At 40.0% G+C, this 17889-nt stretch overlaps 2 protein-coding genes across 3 annotated transcripts; both read right to left on the reverse strand.

Annotated features, from left to right (window-relative positions):
- Window positions 1–1710: 1710 nt before the first annotated feature.
- Window positions 1711–8281, reverse strand: fev (FEV transcription factor, ETS family member). Of its 2 annotated transcripts, none has more exons than XM_068701618.1 (4): window positions 8215–8281; window positions 6637–7799; window positions 4867–4938; window positions 1711–3434 (listed from the first exon to the last, which is right to left on the reverse strand). In XM_068701618.1, exons 2-4 carry the CDS (start codon window positions 6716–6718, stop codon window positions 2893–2895), a joined length of 696 nt encoding a protein of 231 aa, XP_068557719.1. In that variant the 5' UTR covers window positions 6719–7799; window positions 8215–8281; the 3' UTR covers window positions 1711–2892. The 2 variants fall into 2 exon arrangements, with proteins under 2 accessions (XP_068557719.1, XP_068557728.1); XM_068701627.1 differs by having other exon boundaries at window positions 5656–7799.
- Window positions 8282–9881: 1600 nt separating this feature from the next.
- LOC137890512 (beta-crystallin A2-like) lies at window positions 9882–12001 on the reverse strand. The gene is made up of 4 exons (XM_068734627.1): window positions 11823–12001; window positions 10800–10941; window positions 10556–10698; window positions 9882–10233 (listed from the first exon to the last, which is right to left on the reverse strand). Exons 1-4 carry the CDS (start codon window positions 11978–11980, stop codon window positions 10086–10088), a joined length of 591 nt encoding a protein of 196 aa, XP_068590728.1. The 5' UTR covers window positions 11981–12001; the 3' UTR covers window positions 9882–10085.
- Between the last annotated feature and the right edge of the window lie 5888 nt (window positions 12002–17889).

Below are 17889 nucleotides of genomic sequence, written 5' to 3' on the forward strand. Positions count from 1 at the left end.
CACACACACACACACACACACACATATGCACACGGACACACACAAACAGTTTCTGTTTCTGTTTCTCCATTAAAACTGACCAACCAATGTTCATTCCACGTGAGAAGACTACATGAAAGAACAAAATGCATACTATTTTTAATTAAGAAACATAAAGTGTAAAGATCTCTAGGCTTTACTACTGGAGAAAACTCCATGCAGGGCCCTCTAGGGGCCTTTCCATTGGAGTAAACTGATCCAGTGATGAAAGTGTAAAGCAGTTCCCCAATGTGTGACCTTCCAGTGGATGAAATGCGATGCAGGGTCCTCAAGGGTTTCATTCCAATGGAGAAAATGTGATGCAGTGCACAAATAGGCTGCCCCTCTGGTGGATAAAACTTCATTTATGGCACTAATGGGTTCCCTTTAAATGTAGAAAACATGATCCAGGGCACTCCCTCCCTCTCTTTCTGTGAATTGTTTCAGTAGAGAGAATGTGATGCAGGTCCCTCTAGGGTGCCCTCCCAGTGGAGAAGAGGAGAAGATGTGATGCAATCGCTCTAGCGGGCCCTACCAGTGGAGGAAATGTGATGCAGGTCCCTCTAGGCTGCCCTTTGAGTGAAGGAAACGTGATGCAGGTCCCTCTAGGCTGCCTTACATTCTATAACATGTCTTTGTGCTGGTGCCTCACCACAGGAAGCAGGTGCCCTTTAAATTTGTTCCTCCCCTGCCCCTTAGTCAGCCAGAGTATGCGACCGCTCTCCGGTGACGACTCTCTTTTGTAAATATACACCTATTATTGGTAGAGGCACTATTTTTGTCTTTATATATTATGGCCATACAACTTGCATGTCCATTCAATTGTTTGAACAGACTACTTTAATCTTTGTAGACTTGGCTGATTGGTGGTTAATCTGGTATTTACAGTTGCTTCTTTGATAGACCAAGTCTGTCATCACCTCGCTGTGTAATCAGTGATCTGACATTGGAAGAGTAATGGCGCCCCGGTGTGGCCAACATCATCGACTGTCCCGTTTGTCAGCACTACATGCTATATCATCAGCAGCAACAGCAGCAAACTACGCCATGAAAACTCAAGTTTATCCTACATAATAAGAAGTATTGACTACTAACAAAATTCCCAGCAAATGAGAAGTTATTTATTGTTTTATTGTCTGTTGTCCATCTTATTGATGAAGTGTTGCTATAAGTATTTAGAAGTGAATAAAAGTGATTTGTACTTAATAATGCTGAACATTCAGAATAGACTAGGAGCAATGAATGGGAATTGTTTGGATTTTTTTGAATTTTTATACAGAATAATAATACTGATTTGCATTTTTCCTGCCAAATTAACTATTTCCAGTTTCAGCCTATTGTTTTCTTCAGAAATGTTGATTAGAAAATATGAATAAGTCTTCTTTTCATCAAAATGAAGCCACATCTGCTTGGTTCCTGTGTGTCAGTAGACCGTTAAAGTGTAAAATATTAGGTGGATAATTGGCTTTTTTTTTAATGGGCAAACAAGATGAGTCACTAAATGCAGGCCAGATACACATTTACAGATAACTATATATGTTGTTTTGTTAGAGCAAGATTGTTATTGTAGGTAAATAATAGTAGATGACAAATCAACTGCTTCCTTCAACTGTCTACCAATTCTAATCCTGTAACCACTTTTCATCATAATCATCATCAGTTTATTTATTACCATTTAAATGAGTATGAAGACAAACACATTTAAAAATACACATTTTGTGAAAACACTTGAGAAAGCAAGAACACAGCACATGTAGTGTGAGCACGGATGTTACTGTGGAACACACTGGTGTCAATGGAACAATATGATTAAAACAAAGAGACGTATTTAAAACTGTCTGTTTTATTTACTTCATTAGTTTTGTATTGGGTCAGTTGTTTTGGCTACAGTAAGAAGCTGTGTGAGTGAATGTAATTCAATCCAAAATCACTAAAAAGCAGCAAGAGCCTGAGCCTGGCTCTACAACAGCATACAGTATGTACAGAGTAGTTAATCAATTCACAGTTTCTCTCACTATTTGTCTCAAGAGTCTTCTTCAACACAAATGACAACCTTGTGCCTCTGTACTGGTTTTATTTTTATTGCAAGTTTCATTTTCTTAAAAGGGCATATGCGTAGTTTGATTTCCGAGCAAACTGTGATTACAATGACAATATGCTTCAAGGTGAGTGTTTTCAAGCGGTAATAATTATAGAAAATAATCACAACTGGCATTAGGGCATTCTACAACCACGAGATGGCGCCAGTAGTCCAGAAATAGCTGGTGATTTGCTCTGAAGTTGCAGCAAACACACACACCTGTATGTAAAAACCACCACAGCACTCCAGGAACGAGGGTGAGAGGCAGCAAAGGAACAAAAAGGATGAAAACTGATAGGTGTTAAAAAAAAAACGAGTCTGTATTTAATTGTCTTATTTTTAGAATCATTTTCTAAGTTGTTCGTTTTGAAAAACCGCTCTCCTACACGGTCACTTTTCTGGATTTCGTATTTTCTAGGAAATTCCATATGTATTAAAATACCGCACGTAAAGGTTCAATACGCTGTGCGTAATTTGATAGGCGGCCCTAATGGAATCAGTAATTCGCTCGTGAAACAATGTCTTGGTTTAAAGGTTAAAGGGCTAAATCCTGTTTAGATTAAGTCTTTAGACGTCTTGCTTACATGCAGCTGTCGTCTCAGCAGCAGCTCCAGCTCCGCAATGACATGTTTAAATGTATGCTGTTGAAACTATCGTTACGTGTCTATGTCTACACTTTTTACATTTCTAACCAAATCAATCCAATATTCGCCTCTGTCGCCCCTCTTCGTTGGTCGCTGTGTTACGGTGTTAGTAGGCTATTTCTCCGGTGTGTCTAAAAGATGAATTAAGAGTCAGTTGTAATGGTTATTGATGCTAGTCAGGCTGTTGATGTTGTTGACACAGCTGATGTGGGACGGAGACACGGTGCCAAAGGGCCCTGGCGGCTGGAGGTTGTGGGTGTGATAGAGGGCCGTCGGAGGGGAGCCGGGCCAGTAGGAGAAACCCGGCGGCCCCATCCCGGGAGCCACGAGGTTCAGTTTGGAAATCCCGGTGAAGGGAATCGGGGAGAAGTTACCCTGAAACTTGTAGATGGCCTGCTCTGTGGTGGACGGCTGGCACACCTGCGCCAAGCCGTGGAAATCAAACTTGTAGGCATACCGCTTGCCGTGGACCTTGGTCATGATGTTTTTGTCGTAATAGTAGCGCAGCGCCCGGCTCAGCTTATCGTAGTTCATGTTGGGTTTGCTTTTGCGCTCCCCCCAGCGCCGAGCCACCTCGTCCGGGTCGATGAGCTTGAACTCGCCGTTGGTGCCCTCCCAGGCGATGCACGACATGTTGGCGCTGTCAGAGAGGAGCTCCAGCAGGAACTGCCACAGCTGGATCTGCCCGCTGCCTGTAGGGAGACGATGACCATTACTTTGATGTAAACGATTAGAAAATGATTTTTCATTAATAAATCAGTAAACATAACCAGACACATTGGGTGGAAACACGTGAAACCCACATGTCTAAATGGAACAGTCTGTTTTGGAGAACATTTTATATTTGTTCTTTTATCACTTTTATCAAATAATAATAATACAAATAATAATAATAATAATAATAATAATAATAATACAAATAATAATAATACAAATAATATAATAATAATAATAATAAAAATAAAAATAAAAATAAAAATAAAAATAATAATAATAGGCTATCGGCAGCACATTTTGATAGACAAAGCGGTGTTTTTCTAAGGCAAATTTCAGTTTAATATGAATGATATTCATTTAGAGACACGTTAATGCACTTTGAATTCAAACAGTATAGTTTTTTTAAGAGTACCAGTTTCCCATCATTTATAAAATGTCAATGCATCTTGAGCAGAACTTTTTTTCCTTGGATAGCCTTCATTTAAATGCATATCATCCAAGTGTATTTTTAAACAACATAATACTCTTCAATGTATTCATTCATAATAAAAAGGATTAGGTGCTTCCAGGTGTTAGTCTACATGTAATTTAAATTATAGAAGTAGTCAAATATGTCTCATAATAATTTGATTATTTATTATTTAAAAACGTCAGAAAACACTTTATTTTGCCATTTGGTGTTAACAGCCGTTTAAGTCTATTTTCACTCTATAACAGCATAATTAAAAGAGTGACAGTAAGCTGTGGACGAACGGCAGACGTATTCTGGCGTTTTTTTTATTCGTATTCTATCTCGTATTAATGTTCCTGATTTAATATTTATTTTGTACATATCAGTTCTGAGCCTAAGGATGGATGAGACACATTTGAGATACAAAATAAGTTTGGGGTGCAAAGCTCGTTATGGGGTGAGAAGAATGGCGTCCGTATTGAAAACAAATCATTATCTGTGACCAACAAACACAATGCAGCTGCAGACTGAGAGCAGAAAGATTGTGTTTATACATTGATCACAAATGAACTAGACCCCCCAACAGAAACACAAGTTAAATGAAAAGAGCCTCTAAACCCATTAATCATGCTATAATATGTGGGGCATTGTTACTATTAATGTGGTAAGCCTACGTGATTCCTAAAATGATTCCTTAGAATTTGATTTCATTATTATTCCCAAGTTAGCTATATTAATAGTTAACATCAGAGGCTTTTCTTCCACTGTTAATAATAGATTTGCAATTTTGTTTTCTAGAATTATTATTTAATGATAAATCATTTCAGATATTGTTTTAAAGTAGCCTATTGGAAGTCTTCTTTAATACCATAAAAAGACAACTAATATGAAATAACTGCGCCCTACATGGTGATAATAACACTAGTTATTACGTGTCCAGCAGTTCATTCTCTTACCTTTCTGTACTCCTGTGTTCAGTGGACCCCAGGATGTTCCTTTGCTTTCCTTCAACAGATTTTCTGTTGGATCTGAAATCAAAACAGAGACATTGTCAGCATCATCAACTGTATATCCATCCAGGCCTGTTATCTAATTCATATCTTTGATTTTAATAGTCTAGAATGTTCTTCAGGAAGCCATTCAAACTACTCTTATATTCTAATCTTGCTCTGCTAGATCAAGAGAACAACTTCACTGTTTCTATTTTGGAGAAATTAATTTAGTATCCTTCAAGAAGAGAAGAGACCAAGTTGGATCAATGAAACAGATGAAAAACAGATGAAAAAGATGATTTAAATCAAATAAGCTTCAGAGACGGTTATATTATTCACCTGTTTTCAGTAAGAACGTATTTAATTATATAACAGCTTGTATAAAATTGTTAAAAGACGCTGTACATTTGACCAGACCTGATGATTCAAACTGAATTGAAATGTTAAAAACGGCAAAATCTCTACAAATGGTTAAAATTGATTAAAATCCTAATTGTATCCTCAACCAGTCGCAGTCTAATGCAGGAATCACGTCGTCCCCGCGGTCTCCTCTCCGAGCAGCCAGGAAACGCGTCCAGGAAAAAGGATTTCCGATTTCCGACAAAAGAGCAGACGGGCTTTCAGATTGAAACGGCTGAACAATGCTCTGCCCTGCAGACGGAGCGTCGTCGCCTCGGGACGCCGACACCCGGCAGAATTTAAAGAATCATAACCGCCTATTTCTATAATCCTTTACTGGACAAAATGACGAACCTGAGAGATACATGTTGAACATGAGGTTTCCTCCGCAGTCCTGTCTCATTGTGTTCGGTTGTTCAGAATGGGTTGGATTTCATTTCGTTGGTGGCGGAGGAAAAGATTTTTATTAAACTTTATCTCATAACTGTGATCTGGAATAAATGCGGGTGGACAGATTGAAGTTTCCAGGCAACTGTCACTGGCCCCCATCTCTGAGACAATATTCAGACAGCAATTTCCCCTGGTGCATTGCTTTAATTAAAAGAGCAATTTACCTCTGTCAGTCCGCCTGCTGCCCACAATAAAAAGAGGCCGATAGAAATTGGGCCCTTATCAATCCACCATCACAGTTTAATAAAGTTTCCGCGTTAAGATCTGAGTTTCTATGGTGAATTGAAGTGTTTGACATGGAAACCAGTTCAGATCCTCCTCACTTTTCCGCCTCTTTACCTCTCGGCAAACAACAAAGACCTATTTCATGTTGGGAAAAGAGTATTTACCTTGAACGGGACGCTTCAGTGCACGCGAGAAAGCAAGGACATGTCATCCCCCCTGACCTTCTGTGTGTGGGTTTAAGGTTATATAGCCTCAATCGGAGGGTTGTAACTTTAAAACCATGGCTTCTGATGCTCACTGGCCTTATCATTATTTTTCTAATTTTGGTGTTTTTCAGAGGCAGTGGACTGCGTGAAGGGTGTGGGCTCTATTACCCTGCCTGAGTATATACACATCCTTTATAATTATTTGTCTTATCATTAAAACTGTGGTCTTTTGAATTCATTCACAAAGATTTAGGTGCAAATAATGTTTCATGGCATTTGAGTAATTGTTAAGAAATTGATTTATTTCACTTATAAATCATAATCTTTGTTCAATGTGATCAATCCAGGACTATATTGTTATAATCTGCAGTCTATTTCTCTGCTCTGAAGCACTACTGGGTGTTCAAAAGCAGCAAAGAGGAAATTCATGTAATTAATTAGCATGACAACAAACCCTGGCATGATGGTTTGTCCATGAATGAAAGGATCAGTGTTTTAAGATGCGTTCCACGTAAATGCAGCATCCTCGGTTTCATTCTGGGACATTTGTTGCATGACTCGTTCTCTCTCCATGCTTTCTTGTCTATCCCTTCAATGAGAGTTATTGAATCAAGGCAAAAAAGGCGACAGACTCAAAACATTTAAAAAGAGAATTATGTTAACACTCAGACATTGACATGAACACAAGGGCATCTCTGCCTGGGTATTGTGTGGTTTGGCATCTGGTTTGTCTTGTCAAAATGCAATTTTTATGTGTCATGACATGAAGAGACGCAGGCTGATCAGTGCAACAGCCGTAATAACACACAATTCATTATCATTTGTTATATCATTATCATTCATTACATGAATCCTCATAGCCCTCCCTGGAAAGAAATCATTGTTTCAAGTTTCAGAAGAGACTTAGAGATTCTGTCAAGTACAAAATATTTTAACCAGAAGAACTCAAAAACATGTTTTTAATTTGTATAAACTAGAAATGATACATTGAAATTAAATTACAATACATTTAACTATTAATTCAAATCCCTCTTTGCATATCTGGTCCTGTGTGTTGACTTAAACTGTGTGATAATCATTCATATTTCAGGATTTGCTCTATAATGTGTCACCTGACTGAGCTTAGTGAAGCCCATATGCAAACACAGGTAATGTGTATATATTGCAGGCTATGCAGTGTATATCGTATGACAGGTTATTTAGGTTTTTTTTATGGCTTGCAAGTTTGCACATCGCCTTGTCACATAATCAGACTTTGTAAAAACAGATTGCATCAGTCGACGAAGGCCCTTGATTGTCCCCTTAGTTTACAAATGAGTTGTATGATTTCGAGGTGTTTCCTCACAGACAAAGAGGAGGAAATCTCCTCAATGATCAATGGAGAAGTAATTAGCAAATGTTCCCCCATGTCCCTTCCTTCTGGATGAAAAGATGTATTTTCCATTCTTCACATGGCAGCAGCTCCTCAGCCCTGGGCTTAGTAGGTGTGTCACTGGCGTCCCAGACTTGCTTTAGCTGCCTGTGTCCAAGTATGAGACGCAGGCAACTTAAAACAAGCCTCGAAAGCTAGACTGTACTGATGCAGGGGACGGTAAATAGTGCAGAAGGCAAGAAATCCTTTGATAGAAAGAAGACAAGAAATATCACAGAAACATCAGAAAGGCATTCATTTGTTCTGTTTCTTTAACATATCACATCAGTGTGTTGCTACTTATTGATCCAGGCTATATAGAGTTCACACTGTGTGAAAGAGAAAGAATTAAGTCAGCATCTGATGGTAGATAGTATACAAGTAAAACTGAAGCATGCATTAACTGAAAGCATCGGAATCTTGCATAAATGTAAATATATTTTGACAAAGATACACATTCAGACTAAATAGCATCATTTCCCCCGTTTAACACATTCTTAAAATTAAAAAAACAACAACTGTAATTCATTTCTAGCAAAGGAATCAATCCCAACACCCTCGTGAAATTATATCTGCCATCAAGAATCAATGCAAACGTCCGCTGTAAAGCCTCACACTTACCTTGGTGCCCTGAACTGTGTGGCCAAAGTACCAGAGTTTGCAGCTTACTGCACTGCTCAAGTGTCACTCCTCTATAAACCACAGTGAGAGCTGCTTTAATCTGTCTGCAGAGGAATGTATGTTTGAGAAAGGTGTGTGTGCATGGTTACACATTTATCAAAAGATCCTGTTTTTTTTGGGCGTGGGGTGGTGAGCATGCTTGTTGGCGTGTGACACACGGAATACCACGTCCTGGTGTGTGTGTGTGGAGGTAAACACGCTCCAGGATCCCTGTGACGTGATGGGACTGTAAGATAAACATGATTGTGCCACATTACAATAAGCAAACAAATGCTAAGCTAGGAGACTTTTAATAGTTCTGTGCAAAGGTATAGGGTGGGGAGATAAATCATCAAAATGCATGATCACGGGTATTTTACTTTTGTGTAAAAATGCTATGATCTTTATCTCTTATGGTTTAGAACACTGAGGGCCTCAGGGTTTCAGTAGCAGCTTTAAAATCCTCACACGTGCTACATCTGCATCACCACCTTTGTGATCCAAGGGATCATTAAGGGTTAGTTTAAATGAATCAATGTACTATAGTGTATTTTAAATCTGTCATTTAAACAATTTACCTTCAAATTTGGTGAATTCTTCAGCTAAACTTAATGGGTTTAGATCAGACTTTATATCTTTGACGGTAAATAAATAATCTCTGAAAAAATTGAGCTATCAGAAATGATTTTTCACAAAGGTAGTAAAACAGAAATGTTAAGTAACTCATGGAAGTTTAATGTTTTGGACATGAAGGGTTTTTCACAGGCAGTGAGTAGCAATGAAACATATACTGTGTGAGGACTGGGAGTTTAAGTTAATGGGTTTCATGAATATGACCGAGTGAAGTTGGTGGTTCATGTTGCACGGCTTTCAAACTTCTTTTCAGAGGCTAAACATTCAAACAGGGTCCAAGGTTATACTAATACTTCTCATCAATGACATTACATGCACAGCATTGGTCTCTCAGAGGACTTCTGCTGGCATCAGCTGAAGTGCATTGTCCATTGAAGTATTTACGGTAATACTATTATACCTCTGTGTATTATACACAGTGCTGTATCAAATAAAGCACGAGCAAGAGAACTTGAATCTGATTTCATTCTATTTTCAAAAGATGATTCACATTAAATGTTTTACCTAAATGTACACGTGTGTGTTGAGTGCTTCACTGGCTATCAAACAAGTTGGCCAACCAGATTATCAGTTGCTTTTTCTTACAGCTCCTCCCTTTACTGGTACATTGTGATTGTAGCAGTAGAGAACAAATAATAGAAACAAATGTGATCTGGTGCTCTTGTTTATTGGAAATAAGAATACAGTCTGACAAGAACAATGTTACACACCTTAAGGCTTAACAGAGAGATTTGAATCAAATCTTTCCAGGCTAAATATGTCTTTTAATTAAATACAAACAGCCTGCTCTATGAAGCTCAAAGAGAATAAGGGGCTCTGATGTTGCATTGCTTGTGCACCTGTGCTACTACTGTCATAGCCAAGGTGCAAAATGATCGACCGCTCAATGTAGCCAATCAGATTTTGATTTATTTAGTTTTGGTGATTGTAAAAAGAATGTAAAAAGAAAAAGGAATACCGACAAACAGTCTCTAGTTTTGAAGAAAAGCCTTTATTTCCTATTTCAAGAACATGCTTTAGCATGGTAGAAGAAGTAGTACTTAGATATCCATACATGCAGAGCCACAGAGTGATAGAAAGAGTTTGTCCGTCTACTGTTCTGCGACAGCGGTCTGTCCGGGGGTTCAAGTTGAGGAACGGGGTTCGGGGAGAGTTTTTTATTTTTTTTTCAGGTTGGGTCAGGCCGGCAGGAAGAAGGCTTAGTGCTGGATCCTACGGATGGACTGCACCTGGTTGGTGTGAGCCTGGGTGCTGTACTCGTTGTAGTTTCTGTACTCGCCTTGGTGTCTGTCTCTCTCCAGGATGTACTGGTAGCCACGGTAACCAGGGAACTGGTAGGCCACCCAGCTGCACGGAGAGAGAGAGAGACAGAGAGAGAGAGAGAGAGAGAGAGAGAGAGAGAGAGAGAGAGAGAGAGAGAAAGAGAGAGAGAGAGACAGAGAGAGAGAGAGAGAGAGAGAGAGAGAGAGAGAGAGAGAAGCGGTGAGCCAAGGACAGATCCCAGATTACAATATTCCACTTACGCAAACATTATAACAGACTTTTGGTTGATAAATGACAAAAATATATTTTTTGGACCAAAGTTATTGGCAGTGATTGGATTCTGCAAAAGGGGAGAAACAGGAGAGAGAGAGAGACAGATGCCAGTAAACCGAGGTGTGTAACTTACGCTCCCGAGTTGACTTTGATAGAGGGCACCTCCTTGCTGCACCAGCCCATGGCCTGTAGGGAGGGGTAGTCATCGCACATCTCAAACTTACGGCCCTGGAAGTCCTCACACTCGTACAGGGTCACCTTGCTGTCACTGTGGTTCTGCAGAGTAAGAGAAAAGGAGAAAGGAGGGTCAGCCGCTCGACCAGTCTGACTATTAGAAAGACACAAACCAGGATGAGTGGAAGGATGTGGTGACTCACAGCGCACTTGATGGGTCTGAAGGAAAGCATGTGCTCGGTTCTGTAGCTGCTGTTTCCACTCCAGGCCTCGTAGCGAGGGTAGTCTCCCTTCTCCAGGATAAACTGCTGTCCCTGGAACTCTGGGTACTCATAACCCACCCAACTGGAGTGGAAAGATGAGGTGGAGAGACATGAGGGGGGGGCAGAGAAAGAGGGATGAAAGAAAGAAGGACGAGGATTGAAATGTTGAGGCTAAATGAGCAGACCATATGTAAAATTATCTGGAAACTAATAATTAATTGATAGAATTCTAAAATAAAAACAATAATGAACCACTAAATGTAAAGTCGTTTTAGTTCAACAACAGTGGAACTGTCCTCTTTGTTAAACAACAGAGTCCAACGCCCACCGAACGGCCGGAGTGAAAACAACATGCAGCTTCTTTTGTCAAAGGGAGCACAAAGCAAACATGAAATACTGCTGCTGCTGCTGCTACTGCTGCTGCTGCTGCACCCAGGGCTCTTTATCTGATCGCCAGTCAGTCAGTCAGCCATTCTGGCTCATAGCCGGCAGCTGCACACATCCAACTCATATCAGGGATACACTTGGATGCATGCACACACACACACACACACACACACACACACACGTGCAAACGATACATGCCAAGTAAATTAGAATTGCAAGAGAAGCAAATAATGGGATTCTATTAGTTATTATTATGGTTTGGGGAAATGCAATTTTTAAGCAGCAATGGGTGTTTAATAAAGACTACAGACCAACATACTGTGGAAATTAAACTCACTCTCATTATTACTCAGATACTATGTATTCAGTTAGGTACAATTTCAACTAGATTCTAGCAAATCATTGACTCAAATCAAACCTTATCGTAAAGATGTCAGAACATAATTCTGTTCAAACATTGTAAAAAAAGAAGAGGTCAAGAGGTGAAAGAGAAGTGATTTCTGTGCTGTGAGAACAATACAGAACTAGATAGATGGAGAGAGCAGAAGGAAAAGAGCACCAACGATGTTGACTTACGGTCCGTTCTCAACCTTGATGGAGCGGATCTTGTTGAAGCCCCTCTCCATGATGTTCTGGCACTCCAGCATGAACTCACAGCGCTTTCCCTGGAAGTTCTCCTCCTCCCAGACTGTGATCTTAAACTGGCCCATCTGCTCCATCTGTTGAGTGTTCATGGCTGCTGCTTGTCCCTTAGGGGTTACTCTCTGACGAAGGTGGAGGGTTTAAAAAACACAGTCAGTGTAATAGATGGAGAATACAATCTAAATCACAACAAAACCTGCATGTCCTGAGTAGTGACACCGTCAACAAGACTGAAACAAGTGAATGAGTAACTGTAAATGTTTGGAGAGAGCGTATTCTCTTTTTTGATTAGACAGAAATCTGACTTATAACCCAAAAAGCTGATGCTGGCGTTTATCGAAATCAACTCAAACAGCACTCTTTGTATTTCAGCTAGATGTAAAGAAACGGTTTCTACATTAAAAAAACAAAAGCTGCACCAGAGCCTTTCTATTTAAAGCATATTATTGCACCTTCACTCTGGAAATAAATATCTCCCAAAGGTGTCACAAGAAGGGAACAATTCCTGTCATTCATAATTTTTCCATTTCTCCGTAGCACAGATTTGTCTCTGTTTCCATTGAAGAGATTCAATCTAGAACCACAGACATGCCTCCCCCCCTTAAATTGTACAGCTACTGTCACATGAAGCAAATACCGCAACAGCAAACAACATACGTGTAAGAGACCGCTTAAAAGTGTGCATACTGTCTCCAGTACCATTTGCAGTTCTCCTGCAGAACTGATCACTTCTAACAGGAGTTGCTAACCATACTTAGCTTCATTTCTTCAGTTTTGAAGATAAAAAATAGCACATTAGCCTATTGGTATGATATCTAGAGGCCAAACACAAGCGCAACTATAAGGCATCATCTTGCCAGCTTTTCCCGCTAAAACAACTGCTGAACTGTTACCCTAAAAAAAAGCTATGAAGTAGCTACCATGTTTTTACTTCTTAGCAAATCAAGTCTCAATCAAATTGCATGGCTGTCTATCTAACAATATGGGCAGCATCTTGGTGGCTGTCGGGCTCCACCCCAGTACACATAGCTGTCCCCTGATTGCAGATTCTTAGCTGAGTCTGAGGCAGTGTGTTGGTATACTTACAGACAGTACTGAGGTGGGACAGATCCAGTATAATCAATGTCGGGGGAGAGACCCTCGCCTGTGTTTTTATAGGGCCGGGCCCCCTGGACCTGCGCCACTCCATTTGCCCAGCAGCCTTGCACACTCAGCAGCTGAGCGGGCCAGCTGAAAGGGGGGCATTAGCCTCGCGCTTTGTGGAGGCTCCAGAGCACCATTGTCCTCAGAGCCCCAAACTAACTTAGTCATCAATATGGCAGCCACGGTCAGTGGCAAACGGACCCAGGACCATACAATGGTAACGCACTGACACAACAGTTTGATTGGTGTGGCAGGATAATAGACACATTCTAGGAGCTGATCCCCTCTCTCTCTCTTTCTCTCCCTCTCGGCTGAAGGTAAACTGAATCCTAAGCTAAAGGTGGGGAAAGGGCCCAAGGCGTCTCACAAAGAGAGTACAAGGACATCTGGAGAGCGTCTTCATCTTCCTCTTGTCCAATGGTTGAGTCTACTGCATGAACTGCTATAGTAAAAAGCTACATGTAGTATTACTGACCAGGACTGTTGGGGGACCTGGCCTATACTCCTGTCTATGGCTTTGAAACATATTTTTGGGAATAGAAATGAGGAGCATCAACTCCCCAAAAAAACAGGATGCTACACAATGTCATAGGGCTCATATGTGTGGGAATATGTTACACATGCTCCAAGGAGAGACATCGGTCTACACTGTAGCTTTGGTAGCCTACGCTTCCAACCACACTAGCGCTCTGGCCATTCATTGTAAAACATGACATTGTAAAGAAGAAAAGTATTTCATTATAAGAATTAGGAAATAATCATCTTTAAGGGAGAATAATCGTGAAATTTAAGGGCTGAATGACAAATATAATTTAGGAAGAGAACATATCTAATATTGGAATACAAAAAAACACTGTTGTGTCTGAATTTTTATAACTCATCTTTTTTTAAGCTAAATACTATTTTCAAATGTCCAATGATCATTTTAAATACAGGTATAGATTTTTCTGAAAAAAATCATATCTGGATACATTTTTTCTCCTGTATTTCAAATTGTTACGGCTTCAGAAAACACCAGTAACATGTTAAATGTTAAATGTAGCACGGTGGTAGTCCCTATATTCAAAGACCTGTTATTTAAATTGGGCAGGTCCAGGTCCAAATACGGTGTTTTGACTTTGAGTGTCATCAGTCTCTACCGTTTCCATTTGATTATGGATTTGCCTTCATTGTTACATTTCTGCAAACAGCTACAGAGAGAGATTAGACGGGCACTTGTAACATCATGAATAAAAACATCTCATAGTCATGTATTATATTGTTCTTTTGTGGGCTTATTAACAGTAATTTAATGATATTAGCATTGCTTCCTTCTCTTTGTGTGAAGCTAAAATAATTCTAATACAATACATATTTAGATTTCAACATAACAGACAGTATATGATTACATTCACAAAATAAACAAAAAAAATCATATTTAATTGCGTGATGATTTGGTGTGCAATGACAAGCTGTAATTCCACTGACTGAACGCTGGCAAACCATCCGCTCTGAACCACATTTACAGTTTGAAAATGGAGCTTGCCTTGTCAGCATAAACACACATTTATTATATCCCTTCACTGTTATTTTGTCTTGCACCTTTTGTAATTTTAGAATACACTAGTGTTACAACAGCGTTGCAATAACCACAAGGATTTTAGGGATGTATTTTCATTCATCATTGGTGACATCTAGTGGCCAATGTGTGTATTACACTGCACACATGGGCAGAAACTTGTGAAATTGGCCTGCTCTTTTTAAAATAATAGTCAATATTATTGTCATATTACAAGCATTACTGCACACCAAAACAAGAACGTACAAAGGACTGAGATGGAGTTCATATGGAAGTATCTAACATCAGAAACAACTATGCGTGTGTGTATTACTTGAGTTCTGGGGATATCAATGTGTTCACACAGTAACATTGGGGGGAGTCACCTATATTTTGGGAGCACAATGCAAGTCACCATAAGACAAACCATTATATGTAGGGTGAAGACTTGGCTTAAAGTTAAAGTAAGGCTAGGTTTAGGTTTAGGCTAATGGGCTGATTACGCTCTCATTGTTAGGCTTATTGTAAAACTCCAGAAAGTGAATGGGAGTCAATATAAACTCCCCAAGAGTGAACAAAGTAAGCATGTGTGTGTGTGTGTGTGTGTGTGTGTGTGTGTGTGTGTGTGTGTGTGTGTGTGTGTGTGTGTGTGTGTGTTGTCCACCTGTGGGCATGTCTGAGCTGTTCACTTGTATAAACAGCTTTCTCATTGTCTTCTGTTAACCCATTCACTGCCCTTGTCTCTACGTGTTTCTCTTTGTGTGTGTGTGTGTGTGTGTGTGTGTGTGTGTGTGTGTGTGTGTGTGTGTGTGTGTGTGTGTTGTCCACCTGTGGGCATGTCTGAGCTGTTCACTTGTATAAACAGCTTTCTCATTGTCTTCTGTTAACCCATTCACTGCCCTTGTCTCTACGTGTTTCTCTTTGTGTGTGTGTGTGTGTGTGTGTGTGTGTGTGTGTGTGTGTGTGTGTGTGTGTGTGTGTGTGTGTGTGTGTGTGTGTGTGTGTGTGTGTGTGTTTGAGTGTGTTTATGTCATCAGAGGCTTGCCCCCAGAGCAGGTGATGAGCAGGTGAAAGGACAGGCTTATATAGACACAGATGTCGTGTGTATGTTTGTGCGTCATGCACACAAGCATTTTGTTATGTATATGTAGACACCCTATGTAGTTCAGGTAGCACACACGCAAAGGTCTTTCATTTTTATTCACCAGGTCTGGCAAGATGGATAAGCAGTAGATCCTTACCTTCATGTACACGCACACACACACACACACACACACACACACACACACACACACACACAGCTCATTTCCCAGTTAAATACAGCTGGAGGGATTTGCATGAGTCAGGTGTAGTTCAGTATAGAGTTAGTATTGTTCTACTTTGAATCCTTATCTTGCTGTGTTAAAATACTACTCTTTCCTTCTCACTGGTCACATGACACATCTACAGGCCATTGGCTTCATGTCATTGAGGAAACATGCAGGCACAGGACCATTATGTGATTGCACTGCAGGGTATTACGTTCACAGAATATAAGATCATCATACACCGCTGGGTGCTCCCTACGGTGTGGTGCAAACACTGCTTCATTGTGATTCTTTATTAAATTCAAAGATATTAATTAATCATATTACCTTTGATCCTCGGTAAGTTCTGGTGGGCAGAACTGTCCACTCGGTTTGACACTCAAATGACGGCATCATCCAATCAATTATCATAATCATTCAACTTTTGTTTTGTTTTCATTCATACAGTGAATGCACATTTGAATGGAATCACACACAATTTCACACAAACCAGTGTACTCACACAGCATCTGTGTGTTAACACTGTTGAGAGACATTTTCTTTTTTTCCGGGTCAGTGTGAGTCTGAAATATTTGAATAGTCAGTGAATGCACCTGCACACACACACACACACACACACACACACACACACAAACGTGTTTGCATGCAAGAGCACACTCTCACACACACACACACACACACACACACACACACACACACACACACACACACAGTGACATACAGATTGCACTGAATAAATGCCCTCCTTCAGGTGGAAGGTTACCGTGGAGATTAAACCAGGTTAGGATGATATGCGAGCTGGACATCTGCTCCTACCACCTCTACTTGTCCCCACTGATCTCTGCGCGGACACTCAAGCAGCTAGACTTACCTGCAGGACAAACAGAGAGAAATATTATTTAGACTTTAGTGTTTTCTATGCTTGTGTCCGTAAGCACAATCAGTATTGAATTGTGATGACATCTCACACAAACACACACATACACACAACTGAGATTATGTATTCTGAAAGGAATAGACAAAGCAAGAATATTCAACATTCTTATTTGTTTTATTGATTTCCCTTTTCTAAAATAAAAGCAGCTTGTCACCACGGTTGTTATTTTTCATGTTAGATGCTTACATTTTCGTTTCTAATAAAGAGCACCTCACAGTTTATAGAGGTAATTCCTTTCCGAGATCTCAAACGCTCACTTTCATCCAGTAGCACTCCACACTCATCAGAAAGAGAGAAGGTATAAGGAGTAGCCAACCAGGAGAGGGAACAGGGCTTGGCCATTTGCATGACTCTTCATTATCGGTAACTGTCAGATGAAACAGCACACAGCCCACAGGCAGCTCTCACACACACACACACACACACACACACACACACACACACACACACAGACACACAAACACAGCCTTTGGGAAGAACTCCCTTTACCATTTACAGATAGCAGCAAACAGTTTGGCAGGCAGCACAAATGTAATCATGTCCCCGTTGTACAGATACAAACAGTGGTCTTAATGATACTGATACAGTACGGCCCTGCAGAGCAGAGGTAGGGTCACGGCCGGGGCGGCAGGACTCTTGAAATGAGATTATATTATAAAGCTTTATATACATGCAACAGCTTCTGTCATTGTTCCCTTGATATAGACAGACAAAACACTTTCATGAAGAAGGGAAGAAACCACAGTAAGATCAAGAGAGGAGGGATCACTCTTCCAGGACAGACACACATGCAATACATGTAGGATTAGAATTTGTATAATCAGAATGACAATATAACATTAATTGCTTAAAACGTCATATTTTTTGTGATTCCTTTCTTCAATATTAATATAATGTTTGTGTATACTTTCTTCTATTTGCATTTAGCTGACGAAACAGGGGAAACCATATGAAATAAGGGTAAAATGAATATGAAACTTAGTTAAAATAACCCAGAGGGTATGTTAGAGAAAAGTATTAAATGCATTTATATGGCACGTTTCTGGATTCAACCTCTTTTTGCATCATCTGGCCTTC

The sequence above is a fragment of the Cebidichthys violaceus genome, unplaced genomic scaffold (genome assembly GCF_023349555.1).
Source record: "Cebidichthys violaceus isolate CVI_PGR_0920_01 unplaced genomic scaffold, fCebVio1.0.p SCAF_11, whole genome shotgun sequence".
NCBI classification, from domain to species: domain Eukaryota; kingdom Metazoa; phylum Chordata; class Actinopteri; order Perciformes; family Stichaeidae; genus Cebidichthys; species Cebidichthys violaceus.